This window comes from Artibeus jamaicensis, unplaced genomic scaffold, assembly GCF_021234435.1.
Source record: "Artibeus jamaicensis isolate MK-2021 breed Jamaican fruit bat unplaced genomic scaffold, CSHL_Jam_final contig_700, whole genome shotgun sequence".
Lineage (NCBI taxonomy): Eukaryota > Metazoa > Chordata > Mammalia > Chiroptera > Phyllostomidae > Artibeus > Artibeus jamaicensis.
Window position 1 is genome coordinate 9,442,961 of NW_026521930.1, and position 16,923 is coordinate 9,459,883.

General features: G+C 50.7%; 1 protein-coding gene across 2 annotated transcripts in view; it reads right to left on the bottom strand.

Moving 5' to 3' along the window:
* Positions 1-16,307, bottom strand: part of CLCN7 (chloride voltage-gated channel 7) — a 27,357-nt gene extending 11,050 nt beyond the window's left edge. The window contains exons 1-9 of one of the 2 annotated variants that reach the window (XM_037157203.2): positions 16,112-16,307; positions 7,591-7,662; positions 3,784-3,855; positions 3,576-3,641; positions 2,968-3,100; positions 2,591-2,700; positions 1,744-1,824; positions 950-1,012; positions 770-853 (exon numbers count right to left, since the gene is read on the bottom strand). In XM_037157203.2, coding sequence (XP_037013098.2) covers positions 770-853; positions 950-1,012; positions 1,744-1,824; positions 2,591-2,700; positions 2,968-3,100; positions 3,576-3,641; positions 3,784-3,855; positions 7,591-7,662; positions 16,112-16,264 — 834 coding nt within the window. In that variant the 5' untranslated portion in view covers positions 16,265-16,307. The remainder of the gene's footprint in view (positions 1-769; positions 854-949; positions 1,013-1,743; positions 1,825-2,590; positions 2,701-2,967; positions 3,101-3,575; positions 3,642-3,783; positions 3,856-7,590; positions 7,663-16,111) is intronic. The other variant, XM_053671615.1, reaches the window with a different exon arrangement.
* Between the last annotated feature and the right edge of the window lie 616 nt (positions 16,308-16,923).

Here is a 16,923-nt window from a genome sequence, read left to right on the forward strand (position 1 = left end):
GGTTGGCTAGAGGCCACCAAGGCAGGGGCCAAGGGGAGGGGGACGGAAGGAAGAAAGAGATGGGGACAGGGAGGAGGTGGGCATAGAGAAAGGGAGTCTCCAGACAGTCAACTCATCAACTACCGGACTCACAAAGACTGAAGAACCAAAGAGGCAACGAAAAGAATTCCCTCACATTCCAACAACCATGAGAAAATAAAGAGAGATCCATCACACCAAGAATTAAACTTTATGATCTGTGCAAGAGACACATTAAAAACCCAAAACTCCACCAAAAAACCTAACAAAAACTGAATAAATGAAAAACTTAAGCGTGTTCTTGATTTAAAAAGAGTCTGTTGTGTAAAAATGTTAACTGTCTCTAAATTCATATATAAATTCGGTGCGATACCCATCAAAAGCCTGGTGGTTTTTGGTGAAACTTGACAAAATTATTTTGAAGTGTATCTTAAAAATTTAGCATCTTTAAACTGCAGGCAGGTCATTCCTGACCTCTTTCTAGGTCATCCAGCCCTTGGAGAAGCTATTCACAGCTACAGGCCACTTCCTCAGAAAAACGCACGTCCCCACAACGCACTGGGTCAGGTTCCGAGTAGGATCCCTGGGCGGGCCCCAGGACAGCTGCCCAGGGCAGGCCACTGAGGGGACCCTCAGATTCACTATCGGGGACAGTCCTGGCAGAGCACACCTGTACAGAGCAGGAGAGACCCTGCTCTTTGACACACACAGTTACCCTCATCCTCAAGATCTGTATCACAAGAGAACTCACCTTGAAATCTCTCTTCAGCGACGTTGACCTCCCCTGGGAAATCCCAGCTGCAATCACGGAGCCTGAGTGAATCATTGGCCCCTCCTGGGAAGCACAGGACAGCTCACATCAGGCGAGTCCAGAGAGAACATGGGTTATAGAGGGACTCAGGCCAAAGCGATGCCCCTCGGGCTCCATTACCTTTCCCACGGCCAGTCCTCCCACCACGGATAGGATCACACCAGACACTTTGATCACCAGGGTCTGCAATATAAAGGAAAATGTATCAAGTCTCTGATTAGAAGCCACACACAGTCTGAGAACCTGAGCCACAGTACTGCACACGATGCAATACCAATAATGTAAACATCCTAGCACACATGAGTGACAAAGAGGGCACTCGGAAGCACCAGCACGACCCTCCCCTTGAGGTCATGCTGCTCCCCCATGTGCCCACCACTGCCACACTCCTGGGCTGTAGGACTCCAGGCTCCCAGGAGCATCGGCTCCCCACACAGGGGCAGGAGAAAAGCATGAGCAAATCCCAGGCTGAGACAGGCAGACTGAGTTACCGAAATGGCCACAGGAGAACGCCTGACTTCCCAGCCCCCTCAGAGTTAGCATGTCGTCAAGAACATTAAGCACGATGAGTATTAGGAAAATTTTTGACAAGTGGAAAATGCGTCTCCCCTCCAAACACAGGCACTCTCCTCTGGAGCGTTAACCACCATGGAGAACTTACGCATAGCTGCGACCATAGCACGTGCACCACTGGCGTGCTGCTGTGTTGTTTCAAACGTGCAGAGGAAGTTTTTACCACTTTCCAAAGAAAGTTTACAAAAAATCTGCCAGTGCATCTAGACACAGGCTTGTCAGCAGCACACAGAATGGGCGGGGGTGAGTTTTGGCGGTGCGGGTGGATGACAAAAGGCTCTGACGCAGCACAGAACCCCAACGATGAGCACCATGCTCCCAACCAAGGTTCACCTTCTCACCTTGAGCCGGACTACATGGGGGATCTTCACTCCATTGAGGAAGCACTTGATTTGGGGAATCCCGCTGCCAGCAGCGACTGGCTGAAAGGAGAGGGAAGTGTACACAGAGCTGGCCAAGCTCAGGAGCCATAGGTCCAGGGAGACCCAGCCTCATGGTGCCTGAGATGGGGGGAGGGGCCAACACGGAACTGGAACTGAATAGGACTGCTGCCTGGGAGAGAGGCTTCTCACCTTTCCCCACCCCAGATGTAGAATGACCACTGAGGGGTGCAAATGTTGTGGGATGTGGGAAGGGTTGGGAATGGAGATGGCCCAGTGCCTCCCAACGGGGAAGGAGGCAGGGATGGAGTGGGGATGGAGTGGGGATGCTCTACGACAGATGGGAGGTACACATCATGTACTAGCTGGAAGGAATTAGAGTTCCTTAAACTCCCTGGGGGAGCACTGCACCCCAGATAGAAGCTTCTAGATGCTTTCCCCTCTTCCTTCCAATACCTCATGACAAGGGAAGAGGCAGGCCACAGGAAGGGCTTCTGGGAGAGGTCCTGGAATGACGGGCCCCTAGGCATGTCTGATCCCCTCAGGTGGGGGTGGGAGGGTCCCCTCCACCTGGACACTGGGTTGGGTCAGCTGTGCAAACCCTAGGGACCCCCTAGACATGGGTTGTATGCTTCCCCCCATGGTCCTCGCTGTGAAAGGTGCTGGGCAGGGAGGCCCAGATACATGTTCTGTTCTTACTGAACTGTTCAACATCTGCACCAATGTGACCATGCAAACCTCACTGGCAGAAGCTGCAGTAGGTGAGCTGGAGGAGCTCCCACCACCCAGGGCTCCCTCATGGCCATACCTCTATGAAGGCAACAATCACAGAGCCAACCAGCACGAACGCCGAGTTCAGCGTGGCCCACAGCAGGAGGGAGAAGGACAGCCCCCCTTTCTCTGTGAATTTGTCGATATCTGGCTCATCAAGGAAGACTGTCAGCTTCACCACCTGAGGTGCCACACCCCCAGCCCCACCACACCTCTGTCTAACTGTACATCTCAGAGACATCCCACGGCCCAGCAAGAGATGCTACCCGCCCAGGCCCACCTCCCCCAGTTGGAGGGCAAATACCCAGAGATGCCTCCTTTCGGGCCCGCTCTGGGTGGCATGGCCACTTGTGGGACCCTGTGCTCTGCTCTGAGCTCCACCTGTCTGTGCCGCGCACCTTCTAGTAAGGATACTGTCCTTGACAACCTTGTATTTCAGGCCAGCCAAGTTCTCCACCATGATGTCGATGAAGCAGGCCACGAGCCCCGTGAGGATCCCTATCATGGCGCAAATGACCCAGCGCTTGATCTCCACTGTCCGGAAGGCCTGCGGGGGAGGCGCCAGCCAGAGGCAGGCGCAGTGGCAAGACATCAACCACAGGCTGCTGTGCTGACAACACGACTGACCTGGCATTCCGCAGGCCGCCGCCGCCATGCATGGTGCGCGGCACTCTGTATCCCCAAGTCCACGAGGGCAGCCTCTGGTCAGTGTGTCAGAGACAATGGAGCACTGGGGTTGGGGGTTTGTGTGTGGACCTTCCCAACCAACCCGTAATTAGTCACTGACATTCTAGATGCTGTAGCTGATATGTCTGAGACCAGCCTTCTTTGTTGTGACTGGGATGTGACACAACACCCTTTCCCATACCGGGTGTTGGGTGACACAAACCAGAACCCACAGCACAGGGACTGAGGACAAAGGGGAGAAAGAAGGGCACACATCGCCATGCCCAGGTGTGAGAGCAGCAGCAGACCAGCCCCTGGGTCGGCGGGGCAGTGCCCAGGCTCTGGCCCACACTCACCATGTGGTTGATGCGCCTCTCCTCCTCCAGGAACAGCTGGTTCTCACTGTTGTCATAGTCCAAGCTCTGTAGACCAGGGCAGCAGAGACAACACAATGACCAACCTCGATGTCCCAGGTTCACGCCGGGCAGCTGGAAGGCATGAGGCTGGAGAGGGGAGGAGTGCCTGGGGCTGCGTGGGGCAGGGGCACCCAGGGAGGGGGCCCACCTCATATTTGAGGGACAGGAGCTTCTCGTTGTGTGGGATCTCCTTGGGGAAAGGGTGAGAGGGGTCCACCTCCTGCAAAAGAAGAGGCAGAGATGGGCACTGGTGACCTAGCAACATTGAAGAATGAAGCAAAAGTGAGGAGAGGACGGAACACGTGTCCACTCGTCTCACAAAGCCATTACTCTCCTGACCCCAAAGCTAGACACGAACACCAGGAGAAAGGAAACCCACTACAAACGCACATCTCTCGTGAACAGACACAAAGTTCTCAACAAGACGCCAGCAGGTTGGATCCCGCAACACAGCGGGAATGCAAATGTGATTTAACACCGGCAAATCAACTGGAGAATATATTTTTGGTCTTTGTACCAATTCCTGGCACCTGGCTCCTAAAATCCTGGGCATCTCTGGGTAGTATCTTTTGGGAGCTAATGAGATAGAGCGAAGATGGCAGTTCCTAGGCTTTAGGATGGGGGCTGCCTGCCAGAGACATGTGATTAGAGGATAGGAACTTTCAGTCCTAACCTCCATGGAGAGTAGGACTGGAGACGGAGCTAATCACCAGTGGCTTAATCAGCCTGTGTAACGGAACCTCCATAAAAACCCTAAGTGAAGGGCTGGGGAGCCTTAGGACCGGTGAACACGAGGCGCTGGGAGGGTGGCGCTTCCCCCCTTCCCGCACCTCCCCCTGCATCCGCGGTCTGCGGTTCCCCAGGTGTGTCCTTATGATAGGTCAGTAAGCGGAAGTGAAGCCTTTCCCTGAGTTCTGGGAGCACTTCTAGCACATCATGGAATCTGAGGAGGGGGTCATGGTAACTGCAATTTATTTTTTTTAAGATTGTATTTATTTGTAGGGAGAAGGAAAGGAAAGGAGAAAGAGAGGGAGATATGATGATAATGTAGAAGAGATATATGAATCAGTTGCCTCTTGCACACCCACAAGTGGGGACCTGGCCTGCAACCCAGGCATGTGCCCTGACTGGGAATTGAACTGGCGACCTTTTGGTTCACAGGCCAGCACTCAATCCACTGAGCTACACCAGCCAGGGCAAGGGAACTGCAATTTAAACCTTGTCAGTCACAAGCACATATGACTACCTGGACCTATGACTGGGTCTGAAGTGCGGATGGTCTTGACCAAACCCTCAGCCCATCGGGTCTGTGCCAACATCACACAGTCAGTGTCAGAATGAACTGACTTGCATGACATCCAGGTGCTATCTGGCAAGTAGAACTGGCTGGAGTGAGGAAAAAAACCTACACATTTAGTGTTAGAAGTTTGTGGGTGAAAAGTTTAATACCATTTTAATAGAATAAAGGACAAAATATACGTGATCTCAACAGACATAAAAAAAGCATCTGACAAAATTTAACTTCTCTTCATAATTAAGATGCTCAACAACAAGGAATAGAGGGAGTTTCTTCAACCTGCTAAAGGTAGCAACACACTCAATGGTGAAAGACCGAGCTTTCCCCCAAGATCAGGACAAGACAAGGAAAATTCCTCGTGCCACTGCTACTCAGCCTTGTCCTGGAGGGTCTACTAGAGCAATTAGGCAAGAGAATAAACTGAAAAGCATTCCGATTGGAAAGGGAGAGGTGAAACTCTATTTGCAAATGGCATGGTCCCACGCGTGGAAAATCTCCCTAAAGTCACTGAACACGGGTAGAATTAACAGGCACTGGGTGAGACCGAAGGCCACAGCATGAGCACACTACCGCTGAGTGCGCTTCTACACACTGGCACTCAGCAACTGAAGTGAGATTAAGGAAACTCCTCACAACAGCACGAAAAGTAAAATATAGGAAATGAAATTTATTCCTAAAATTCATTTAACAAAAGTGTAAGATTTAGCCCTGACTGGTGTGGCTCGGTGGATTGAGTGCCAGCCTGTGAACCAAAAGGTCGCCAGTTTGACTTCTGGTCAGGACGCATGTCCAGGCTGCGGGCCAGGTCCCCAGCTTGGGGTGTGTGAGAGGCAACCAATTGATGTTTCTCTTGTACACTGATGTTACCCTCCCTCTCCCTCCCATCCCCACTCTCTAAAAAATAAAAGAAAAATCTTTTTTAAAAAGCGTAAGACTTGTATGTTAAAAATTATGTAATATTGTTGAAATAAACGGAAATATTCTGCATTCCTCAGAAGACTTAATATTAAGATTCAACATAATTCCTGCCTAAATTCCCCCTGGCATCACTGAAGAAACTGACGAGCTGATCCTAAAATCAATATGGAAATACAAGGGATCTCAAAGAGATACTGCCGTCCAACTGACATACGAAGCCCACAGAAAAAGGCATTTTGGCCTGAAATACCTGGTTGTCAAGGGCAGTATCCTTATGTGGAGGTGCTCAGCACCAACAGGGTAGAAAACTCTAACACCCTGACTTCAAAGCTATGGCTGTCAAGACAGTTGTGTGGGCTCAAGGACAGACACTGAGACTAATGGCAAGCAATCGAGAGTCAGAAATACGCCCTCACACATTTATGGTCAATTGATTTTAGACAAGAGTGCCAAGACAGTTCAATAGGGGAAGCATAGTCTTTTCACAGACTGCTACTGGGAAAACTGGACATCCAAGTGCAAAACAATGAACTTGGACTCTTATCTTACACCTGCACAAAATTAGTAAAAAATGCATCAAGATTTAAAACTGTAGAATATTTCAAAGAAAACACAGGAATAAGTCATTATGACCTTGGACTAGGAAATGGTTTCTTAGATACAACAAAAGCACAACAGAAGAAAATAAATAAACCAGACTTCATCAAAGCCCATGTACAGAAAGGTCAGTGGTTTGATTCTCGATCAGGGCATGTGCCTGGGTTGTGGGCCAGGTCCCCAGCTGGGGGTGTGTAAGAGGCAACCAATCGATGTATCTCTCACACATTGATGTGTCTCTCCCTCTCTCTACTAGTAAATAAATGAAATCTTTAAAAAAACAAATAAAGGCTTTTGTGCTTTATAGGACAGCATTAGAAAGTGAGAAGACACCCACAGAACAGGAAACAGTTTCTGTGAATCATGTACCTGATGAGCAATTTGTGTCTAAACTATATAAAAATGTATAAAAACTCTTGCAGCTCAATTAGAAAAAACAAATATCTCAATTAAAAATGGGCACAGAATCTAAATAGACATTTTTCCAAAGAAAACAAAAGGGCCACTGGCACAGGAAAGATGCTCAGCGTCACTGGAAATGAAAACCAGAACCATCAAACACCTGAGGAAGTCAAATGCGAGATTGGGGGAGGGGCTCAGGAAATGTTCCCCTGGCAGCTGCTGGACCATCTGGCCCTGGCACAGGGGCAGAAGAAAACATCACCGCTGTCCAGGGACACCCACCCTGAGATGCCCACCTTGCCCCCAGGGCCCTCCTCCAGGCTAGCTGGGTCCCCCCTTCCACCACGGCACCTGCCCCCCAGCCTGCTTCCTGCATCTACACGCAACATGCTCAATCAGCATTCCATACCTCTCACACATCTTCCTAGTCTCTGTTCATCTGTCCTGGCCTCAAGGAACATGGCCCCTTGGAACCGCATTCCCTGGTTACCCAGAATCTGCTCCTCATCCTGTCTCTCAGCTCTGGATGGCACCTGTCTGTCTCCGAGCTCTGTATGCCCTGCCCTTGTCTGTCCCTAAGCTCTGCAGAGAATGGCCTACGTCTTTCCCAGAGCCCGACATGGCCCTCCCCACATCCACCATCCTCTGGTTTGGCATTTTCTGTCTGCCCTCTGCCAGGCTGCAGCTCCACACAGCAGGCCTTATCTTTGCTGGGGATAAACAGGAATGATTCCTACTCACTGGGTTCAGAAGCTCATCGTCGAGCTCCATGTTGCTCATCTGTCCAATCTGGAAAGATGCCGAATGAGGTAACTGGAAACAAAAGAGAAATGACAGGGCGCTTAGCCACAGGGCCATCAGCACCCCACCAGGAGAGCCTGGCCTCATCTGCCCCTGAATGGGGAACACAGACCCACACCTGCTGTGTGGGATGACAGCAAGGCCGGTGCTGGACCCGGGCCTGCCCCCACCACCTGCAGCCTGTCCCCAAGAGGCCCAGCATGGAATGGGGCACCTGGGCCTTCCCTATCTCAGGGGCCCTGCCCTCCCTTGCTCTAGGGCACTTCAGGGATTAGATATCTGCTGGCCACCAGAACCTGGGGCTGCAGGCAACCATGTTGTTGTCCTTCTGACCAAAAAACATCAGGCACTCTGGGTCCTTTCTCTGGGAGCTTTTATGTCATTGCCCCCCACCCCATGTCCCCATCATGAAATCAAGTGGTTCTGCCAGGGGGTGCGTGCCGCAGGCCTCCAGGCCAACTCCACAGACACGCAGTCTGAGGCACCTCCTCCCCCAGGGCAGGGGTGCCCTCAGAACCCAGAGCCCTCCCACTTTGAAGTGGGGCCACATCCAGGACCCAGGGCACAGGTCAAACGCAGAGGACAACCAGGAGTGTGACTTCTCTCATACCCACTGCTGGGGCATGGCAGAGGGCTAGACTAGGAAACAAAACACAGGTATCAGTTCATTTTCATTTCAGAGAAAGAACAAATCATGTTTTAGCTTCAGCATCTCCCAAATATTGCATGGAACATACTTGAACTCAAATATGACTCACTGTTTCTCTGCAATGCAAACGCAGTTGGGCGCCCTGCATTTCACCTGGCAGCCCTGCACGCAGCAGGGAAACAAGCAGCCAGGACAGGGACTTACTCTGCTGCACACTCAACAACGCACATCCAGCCAGAGTGCACTGCGACTCTGCTATAGAACGTCGGCAGTCAGGGGAAACGACCTGTGCTGCCTCGAGTGGCTACTTATGGAGGGGACAGGAAAAGCAAGGGGCAATATGGGGATCAAAGGACATTGACTGATTGGGGGGTGGGGGTGTCTGAATCCCCTGGACTGCTGTAAACAATTACAACAGATGGGAGGGCGCTTAAATAGAGAAAAACTTATTCATTCCCAGCCTGGAGGCCAGAAGTCCAAACTCAAGGTGTCCACAGGAAGTATTCCCTCTCCAGGGTGACAAGGAGGCTCCTCCCTGCCTCTTCTAGCTTCTGATGGGTGAAATCCCTGAAATTCCTTGGCTTCTGGCCACATCACTCTAATTTATACTTCCGTAGTCACATAGCCTCCTTCTCATGTGTGTGCCGAGATTTCCTTCTCCCTACGAGGACACCTGTCTCTGGTGTCAGACTATGCTGGGCTGACCTCATCTTAACCTGATCACATTTGCAAAGATCCTATTTCCATGTGAGGTCCCGTGCACAGGTCCCAGGGGTTAGGAGTGGGCAGTCATTTGGGTAGTAATATGTGAGATTCGTGCTCTACTTGCACAACTCCGCACTTTTCTCTATGCACATATGGTAGATATCAGTAGAACAGGTGATTAATGAGAGAACATAGTTGTTCTTTCTTCTAAAAACAATTGACAATCCTCTCTAACTGCTGAATCTGATGAGAAAGGCAGGCAGAGGGGCCAGGTCCCCTGGCTACTGCGCTGGCCCAGGAAGGGATCCCAGTTGAGAGTGAACTCGAACCAGGAGGTGGCCTGGCACTGGCTGCAGTTCCCAACTCCAGACAGAACACATGATCTGGGAGCATGCATGGCCTGCAAGCCCGAACACAGCAACGCCAAATACACCTCCTTGGGGACGCGCCCACACATGCAGACCAGCCAAGCAGATGGGGCACAAAGATGGACAGACTCAGCTGAGCGATGCCCAGGCAGCACTGAGAGTCGGACTGTGAAAAGAAAATGGGAACAGCGGTACTGCCACCCACCCTGACAGATGAAGCCTACAGAAAAAGGCGTTGGGGTCACTTCCATCTTATTTGTCACTTGTCATAAAAACAGCTCAATTACATGAGACAGTTACTCCCCCCACAAGGATGTGGCCCAGAGTGAGGTACCACAGAGCATTTCTTCTGACATCGAAATAGTTTCTGGGGCCAGGCTGTGACCTCGCATGGCCTAGAGACAAGGGACAGAACTCACTCATTCAGGGGACTAGGGTTCCTCAGCACCTGGCCTCGAAAAAGCCAGATGAGCACAGGGTGCCAGCAGCCTGAGAGCATGTGGACCAGAGGGAGAGGCTCGAGAGGGAGGAGGCTGGGCCCTCTCCCTGCTCCATATTTTCACAGTTTCATTATGTTTTCTGAATCTTATGGGCATGTTTTAGGGACTATCTCTTGTGATGAATAAAAGCCATTTACTTAAAGTTCAACAATTTATTGTGTTTTATCTGTTTCCTTGTCTTTTCTTTTTTTTTTGCTGTTGACACTATTACAGGTGTCCCCATGTCCTCCCTTTTAGCCCCCTCTCCCCAACTCCTGGACTTCAACACATTTGTCGTCTGTGTCCATGAGCTATGCACATGTTCTTTGGCTGATCTTCCAGTCTCCCCTGCCCCCTCCTCTCTGACAACTGTTAGTCTATTCCATGTATCCAAAACTCTGATTTTATTTCATTTGTGTTTTTTTGCTCAATAGATTCCACATATAAGTGAGATCATACGGTATTTGTCTTTCTCTGAGTGGTTTATTTCACTTAGTATAAGAGACAATGGCTGCTGCCTGGCCTCTGGAGTTTTGTGCAGGAGGAAGCTGTGCCCAGACACTTCAGTTTCTCCCCACACACCACTGCTGCCCTTTGAGCTGCTGAGCCAGCGCTGCAGCCCAGAGGGAGTGAGTCTGCGTAAGTCCTAAGTCCACTGTGGGACCTTTAGGAGGAAACACATGAGAATCCTGTACTTTCTTCTGCTGCCCCAGTTCCCACTGGTTTTTACAGGTAGAAGTTATGGGGATTTGTCTTCCTGGCATTGGAACCCTGGGCTGGGTGGCTTGGTGTGCGGCCAGGATCCCTCACTCCTGAGATATGTCTCCCAATTTTTAGGCACCACACATGGGTGTGGGACCACCTGTTCCGCATCTCTGCCCCTCCTACCCATGTGAATGAATGTGACTTTTTTAAGTCCTTGGTTGTGGGACTTCCATACAGCTCAATTTTTTGACGATTCCGGGTGATAGGTGTTTTGTAGTTTAGTTGTAACTTTTGCTGTGGTTGTGCGAGGAGGTGAGCCATGTTTACCCACGCCTCCATCTTGACCAGAAGCTCCTTTTCTTTTCTTGAACACAAGTTGAATACTTGTTCTTCAAACTACTGATATGCACAACAGCCTGGCTGAAATCTTCCAGGGCGGGATGCTGAGTGAAAGTAGCAATGCCCAAAGATTTACATATTGTGCAGCCCTACTGACCTGGCATTGTCGAAATGTCAGGCCTGCAGGGATGAGAGCAGATCCGTGGGGGGTAGGGTGTGCGACTGTGAGGGGAAAACAAGGGCATCTTCCTGGTAATGGTTATGCTCTCTACTTCACTGCAGCGGCGCTCACACGGATCTACACAGGTGACGTAACAGCAGAGAACCACACACCACGCTGATGCCGACGCCTGGTGTCGCACTGCACTGATGTTCTATACAATGGAACCATTGGGAGAAACTGGGGGAAGGTGCACACGCCCTCTCTGCACTGTCTTTCAACTTCCTGTAAATCCACAATTATTAAAAGATTTAAAATATTTATACACAAATGGGACTACATCAAACTGAAAAACTTCTGTGCATCAAAGAAACGATACACAAAGTAAAAGGGCAACCTACAAAATGGGAGAAAATATTTACAAATAATAAGTTTGATAGAGTTAATATTCAGAATATATAAAGAACCTGTACAATTCAACAACAACAAAAAAAACTCTAACCAGATTAAAAAATGGACAAAGGACTTAAATAAACATTTTTCCAAGACATATGAATGGCCAGTAAGCACATGGAAATGGGCTCAATATCACTAATCACCAAGGAAAGGCAAATCAAAGCTACAATGATACCATTTCACACCTCTGAGGGTGGCTAGAGTGAAAACACGGAGGATAACAGGCGTCGGGAGGACGTGGAGCACAGGAGCCTGGTTCGCTGTGGCTGTGGATGCAAACGGAGGCGGGTGCTGTGGGAAAGTATGGCAGTTCCTCAAAAGGTTAAAAATAGAACTATCATATGATCCAAGAATTGCACCTCTGAGTTTACACCCAAAAGAATCGAAAGCAGTGTCTCAAAAGAGATGTTTGTACACTCATTCTCACACTAACATTACAGCAGCTAAAATGCAGAATCAATCCAAATGCCCATTGATGAGGAAGGGATAAACCAAATATGGCATACACATACACGGGAGTATCATTTGGCCTTAAAAAGAATAGAAATTCTCCACTTTGTTACCACATGGATGAACCTTGATGATATTAGAGTAAGAGAAAGGAGTTCTTTTCTTTCAGTCACGGAAAAACAGAAATACTGTATGATTTCCACTTATCTGCAGTCCCTGGAATAGATGAATTCACGGGGACAGAAAATGGAAAAGTGGTGGCCGGGGGGAGGGCAGGGAAAGCTCGTGTTTAACGGGCAGTTCAGCCCTGCAAGATGAAGAGTTCTGGGGATGGCTGGGGGTCACGGCTGCACAGTTGTGGGAGTGCACTCACTGCCGCTGAACTGTATTTAAACATGGTTAAGATGGTCAATTTTGTTTTTTGACCACAATTAAACCAAATTTTAAAAACAAGTTAAAGGTTGTTTGCCATCCCACTCTGCATTCTAGCATCCTCCAGGGTCCATGCTTAGCACTGAAGACACAGGGGCTCAGTGCTAAGCCCACAGCCGGGGCTCACAGTCAAACAACACAAGTTTCCCACGACAAGCGAGTGTGAACTGAGATTTGAGCTCAGTGGGTGGGTGACTAGGAGGCATGAGGCTGAGACCTAACGGAAGAAAAGGAGCAAGTTGTATGGGGGGGGCAGTAGAGTGGAAACAGCCCCACTGCTGCCCTCTCTGAACACTGTGGCCTCTGCAGAGGGGGTTGGGGGTGCCTCTCGAGACCCTCTGGTTAGGCCTGGGGTCATTCTTGTCCCTCAACTCTCTGCTCTGTCAGGCTGTGTGTCCTCGCCTGCCTCCCCAGATTGTGAACTTCCTGAGGCAGTGACTGTGCCCCACCCACACTGGTCCCCGACAGGTGCCCTTGGGGAGAGAGCAGGGTGAATGGCCTGGACCCTACAAAATGGTGCTGGGGAGTGTGGATAGAAAGATGGACAGGACAAGGACATCGGGGCAGAGGACTTCCTAGAGTGGCTCCCCTGGTGGCCGCTGCTGCCTAGAGAAAGGCAGGAGCTCACTCTTAATGAGCAGAACCCAAGGGGCTAGATGACAAATGATGGGCGGGCAGCTTCCCTGCAAAACCCCACCTCCCTGGCCTGCTCAGATGTAGTCTGTGGCACCGAGTCACCAGGGCAAGGCATGGTCCCACATGCTAACCCCAGTTCCCAGAGAAGTAAGATCCTCAGAATGATTCTGAACACCCACTAGGAAGTCTCAGGCAGAGCTGCCCGAAGCTGAGGTCCCTGGAAATGTCCTGCCTTTACAGCCACTGTAAATACCAAGTCCCTGCCCGAGTCCTGTTTCTGACTCAGATTTCCCTCTATAAGTTCCTAAAACAGTCCACTTCCTATTGCCAACACTCATGACCATGACTTGCTGGCTGACTTCACCCTCTCTGTGTCCCAGTAGCAGACAGGAGAGATAACTCATTAGATAGCCAACAAACCACAAAAAGGGGACAGCAACTTACAGGTGGCTCTAAATAGCCCGGTCCAGGATGGACAAAGGCTAAACTCAGGCTGGGCCAGGCCCACCCTACCCAGGGTTGTTTCTGCTCCTCACTGGGCACTTAGCAGCCTCACAGGGGAGCTGCTTGGACTCCCTCCGTCCAAAGCAGCTACTTCAGGGGAGTGGCAGGCTGTGCCCATGCTGAGGTGGCAACAATACCATGGTCCAACTCTGGAACTCTGGACATCCTGCAATAAACGCCCAGGGCCAGGAGGTTGTAAGGACAAGCTCTCGTGTCCACCTCCCTAGAACATTCCCATAGGGAGGTTGTTGGCCCAGGTCTTCACTTTAGTTCAAATGGCCCTGGACTGAGAGGCGCTTACAAGCTGCCTTCTGCTGTGACACTAGGTAGGGTGCACAAACCTAACCACGAACTCAGCCTGCTGGTCCACACCAGGCCCTCCCTGCAAGAAAGCCAGCAAGGAAGAGTCTGTCAGCTGCCAGCGGAGTTGCGCCATAAATGGCAATTCAAAGACAATCACTTTTGTGTAGCTGCTCTTAAAGCCACCGAGAGTGACTAACGTTTACTGTCTTGTGACAGACATTGTGCTCAGTGCTGCACAACTATTAACTTCTCTGCAGATGAGATACCTGGGAACCTGGTCCAGAGCAGTGCTCCTCACACAAATGCCTCCAGTCCCCTCTTTGCACCAGTCCTCACAAGGCAGGCTAATTTAAGACTTGAATTTCCAGCTTCCTCCTGAAGGGCTCTCCTGGAGATAAAGCAGCTGTCCCCTGCTAAGCCAGAGCCAGCATCTCACTCCAGCTTCCACTTCCCCACTCTGATTTACTTTCCAAACTCTTCAGGGTCTTAAACACACATCCCCTTATCCTTTCCCATCTGCCTATTTGCCTGAGGATCTTGCACTCTTCAAGACTGGACCCACATGTGACCTCTCCTGCCCTTGGGGACCCTTATACAGACCTTGCAGAGCACTGGCCTGCTTCTGCATGAGTCTGGTGCTAGTAGGAAGCTGCTTCACACACCTGTGTCCCAGGAAACTGCATGCAGGCAGCAAAAGTAGGTGCGTTACAAATTACTGAAAAAATTGTTTAAGAGCAGCTTCTCAGTTGTTATTAAATGCAAACAGACAAACATAAAAGCTTGCAAAGACTCAAGGGAATGATTTTTAAGGGAGGAGATCAACAGTGTTCTTCAAAAAAAGCCCACTCATGTACCTAGTAGCAAAGAGAAGTGCAAAACCACAACCCATTCATTCGGTCCCGCGATGAACCCAAATTTAACCTCAAGGTTTCCAATCTCTTTACCAGTCAATCCTTAAAGCTAGTTTATGTAGACTTCAGATAACTTTCTTTTCAAAGAGGAAAAAGGAACAAAAATGTTCCAAGAAAATAACAAAGCACCCACATCCCCATCACCCCAGATCTGCTCCTTTAGACCTGACACAGAAGCATTTCAGTAGATTTCTCACAAATGGAGCTGAGCAGCACCCGGCCTTCAGTCCAGTGAATTTCCAAGGGACTGGGGAAATCTAGCAGTAAGTTCTAAAGAAACACCTAATGTCCTTCTTAATCCTTAAACATTTTACACTTATTTAAAGGACTGATCTAGAACAGAAGGTCAGAAGTAAAGAATAATCAGAAGACAAAATAAACCCAATAAACAAAAAGCTCCTTAACTCAAAATTAACATAACACACAGATACACATTTAAAGGAACAAACTGCATCACTGACTGACATGCTGAGCACTTTTCCACCGCCCTGACTCACTGCTTAGTGTACCTGATGGCAATGAACTGCTGTGAGAAACTAAGTTCGAGTACTTGTCATTTCTGAGATGTCCCTGAAGTCTGTACTGATCCCTGTAGAGAAGGGTGGCAGAGCTCCTCAGTTCACTGCCAGAGTAAAGTCTGCACCCCAACTGTTAAAAATCTCCTGGGAATTGTTAAAAGAGTAGCTTATATTTTTATCACAATTTTGGGGATCACCTGGGCAGAATTCCATTTGCCTTCCCTTCAAAGTCATTTTGGAGGAAACTGTCAGGTAAATTAGCTTCATGCTGTCAAGGACACGACGGCAAATGTGCTAGTCTGAAACACCCGAGTGTAATGGCGAATTCCACCTGCTACTAGATAGACCCCTGCTGGGCACCAGACCCAGAACTTCTTCCCAAGACTCCAGAATCAAGGCCTAGGTTCTGATGTCAGCTCTGTCATTTGCCCAGCGAGACCCCGGTAGCGTTCCCGAACCCGTCTGCGACTCAACTTCCTTGTCTTTACAATGGGATGAACCACCCGAGTAAGGTATTCACGGAGTCCCCAGCTGAACGCTCAGCTGACACCGCGCACTGCGCAGCCCACGTCAGCGCCGTCCCGGCAAAGTGCCACCACCCGAGGACCCTGGGCCTGTCAGAGCCTCGGACCCCCGACTCGCAGCGGCCCCGGGCCACGCTCTTCCGTATGCGCCCTGCCACGGCGAGACCGGCTCCTGCGAGAAGGGAGACTGTGAGGCGCAGGTTACCAGGAGGCCGCCTCTTTCCGCCCCGCCACCCGGCTCTGCGTGTGGCTCGTAGGTGTTGGAAGTCTCTGCCGGCCGGGAGGCCAGGCGCGAGGCCTCAGTCTACCGCGAGCTTCTCACCGGGCGGGCAGCCGCAGGCCCGGCCCCGTTCAGCAGCGGCGTGCCCTCCTCCGCCGACGCCCCAGGCCGTGCCGCCCTCCGCAACAGCGGCGCCGCCTCATCGTCATCCTGGTCGCGGCCGGACCAAGACACTTTCTTGGAGACGTTAGCCATGGCCCGCAGCCTACCGGTGTTTTTTCTCGTGACCCGCGCTGAGGCCACGTGACCCAGGACAGCGGCCGCGTGACCTTGGTAGCCGCCACGTGACCACGAGTGGCGGTGCCGGGGGACGGGGGGTTGCAAGGCCTTCTGGGAGTTGTGGTCCGAGGGCCGCGGGCGTTGTGGCAGGCAGGACCCTGCACTGCGGAATACCGGGTTTGGAGGTCTCGCCAGAGGGCCTTGACCTCATGTGTGGGAGCACAGGTCTGCTGGAGGAACTTCAGTCTGTCCACATAGGCCTAGTCCATCAGATCCAATCACGACATAGCACCCGGGGTCTACACTAGCAGGAAGGGAGGAAAGGGGGAAGTGGGAAATGAGGACTCCTTCTTTACAATATGGGGTGGGGTGGGGTGGGGTGGGGTGGGGTGGGGTGGGGTGGGGTGGGGTGGGGCCCACCCAAAAACCAGTACCGAAATTACCTTCTGATGGGCAGCCCCTTGCAGAACAGGCTTCCCCCTAGGTGAGTGTTCTAGGAACCCATTCATACCAGCATACCAACTGGCATTGTTGTGAGAGGCTATGTTCAGCTTCAGTAAATTTTTTTTCTTTTATGGAGACTCTCTAGGTGTTTGCGCATTTCATGATGGGTGATTTATAAGCATGCCTGTCCA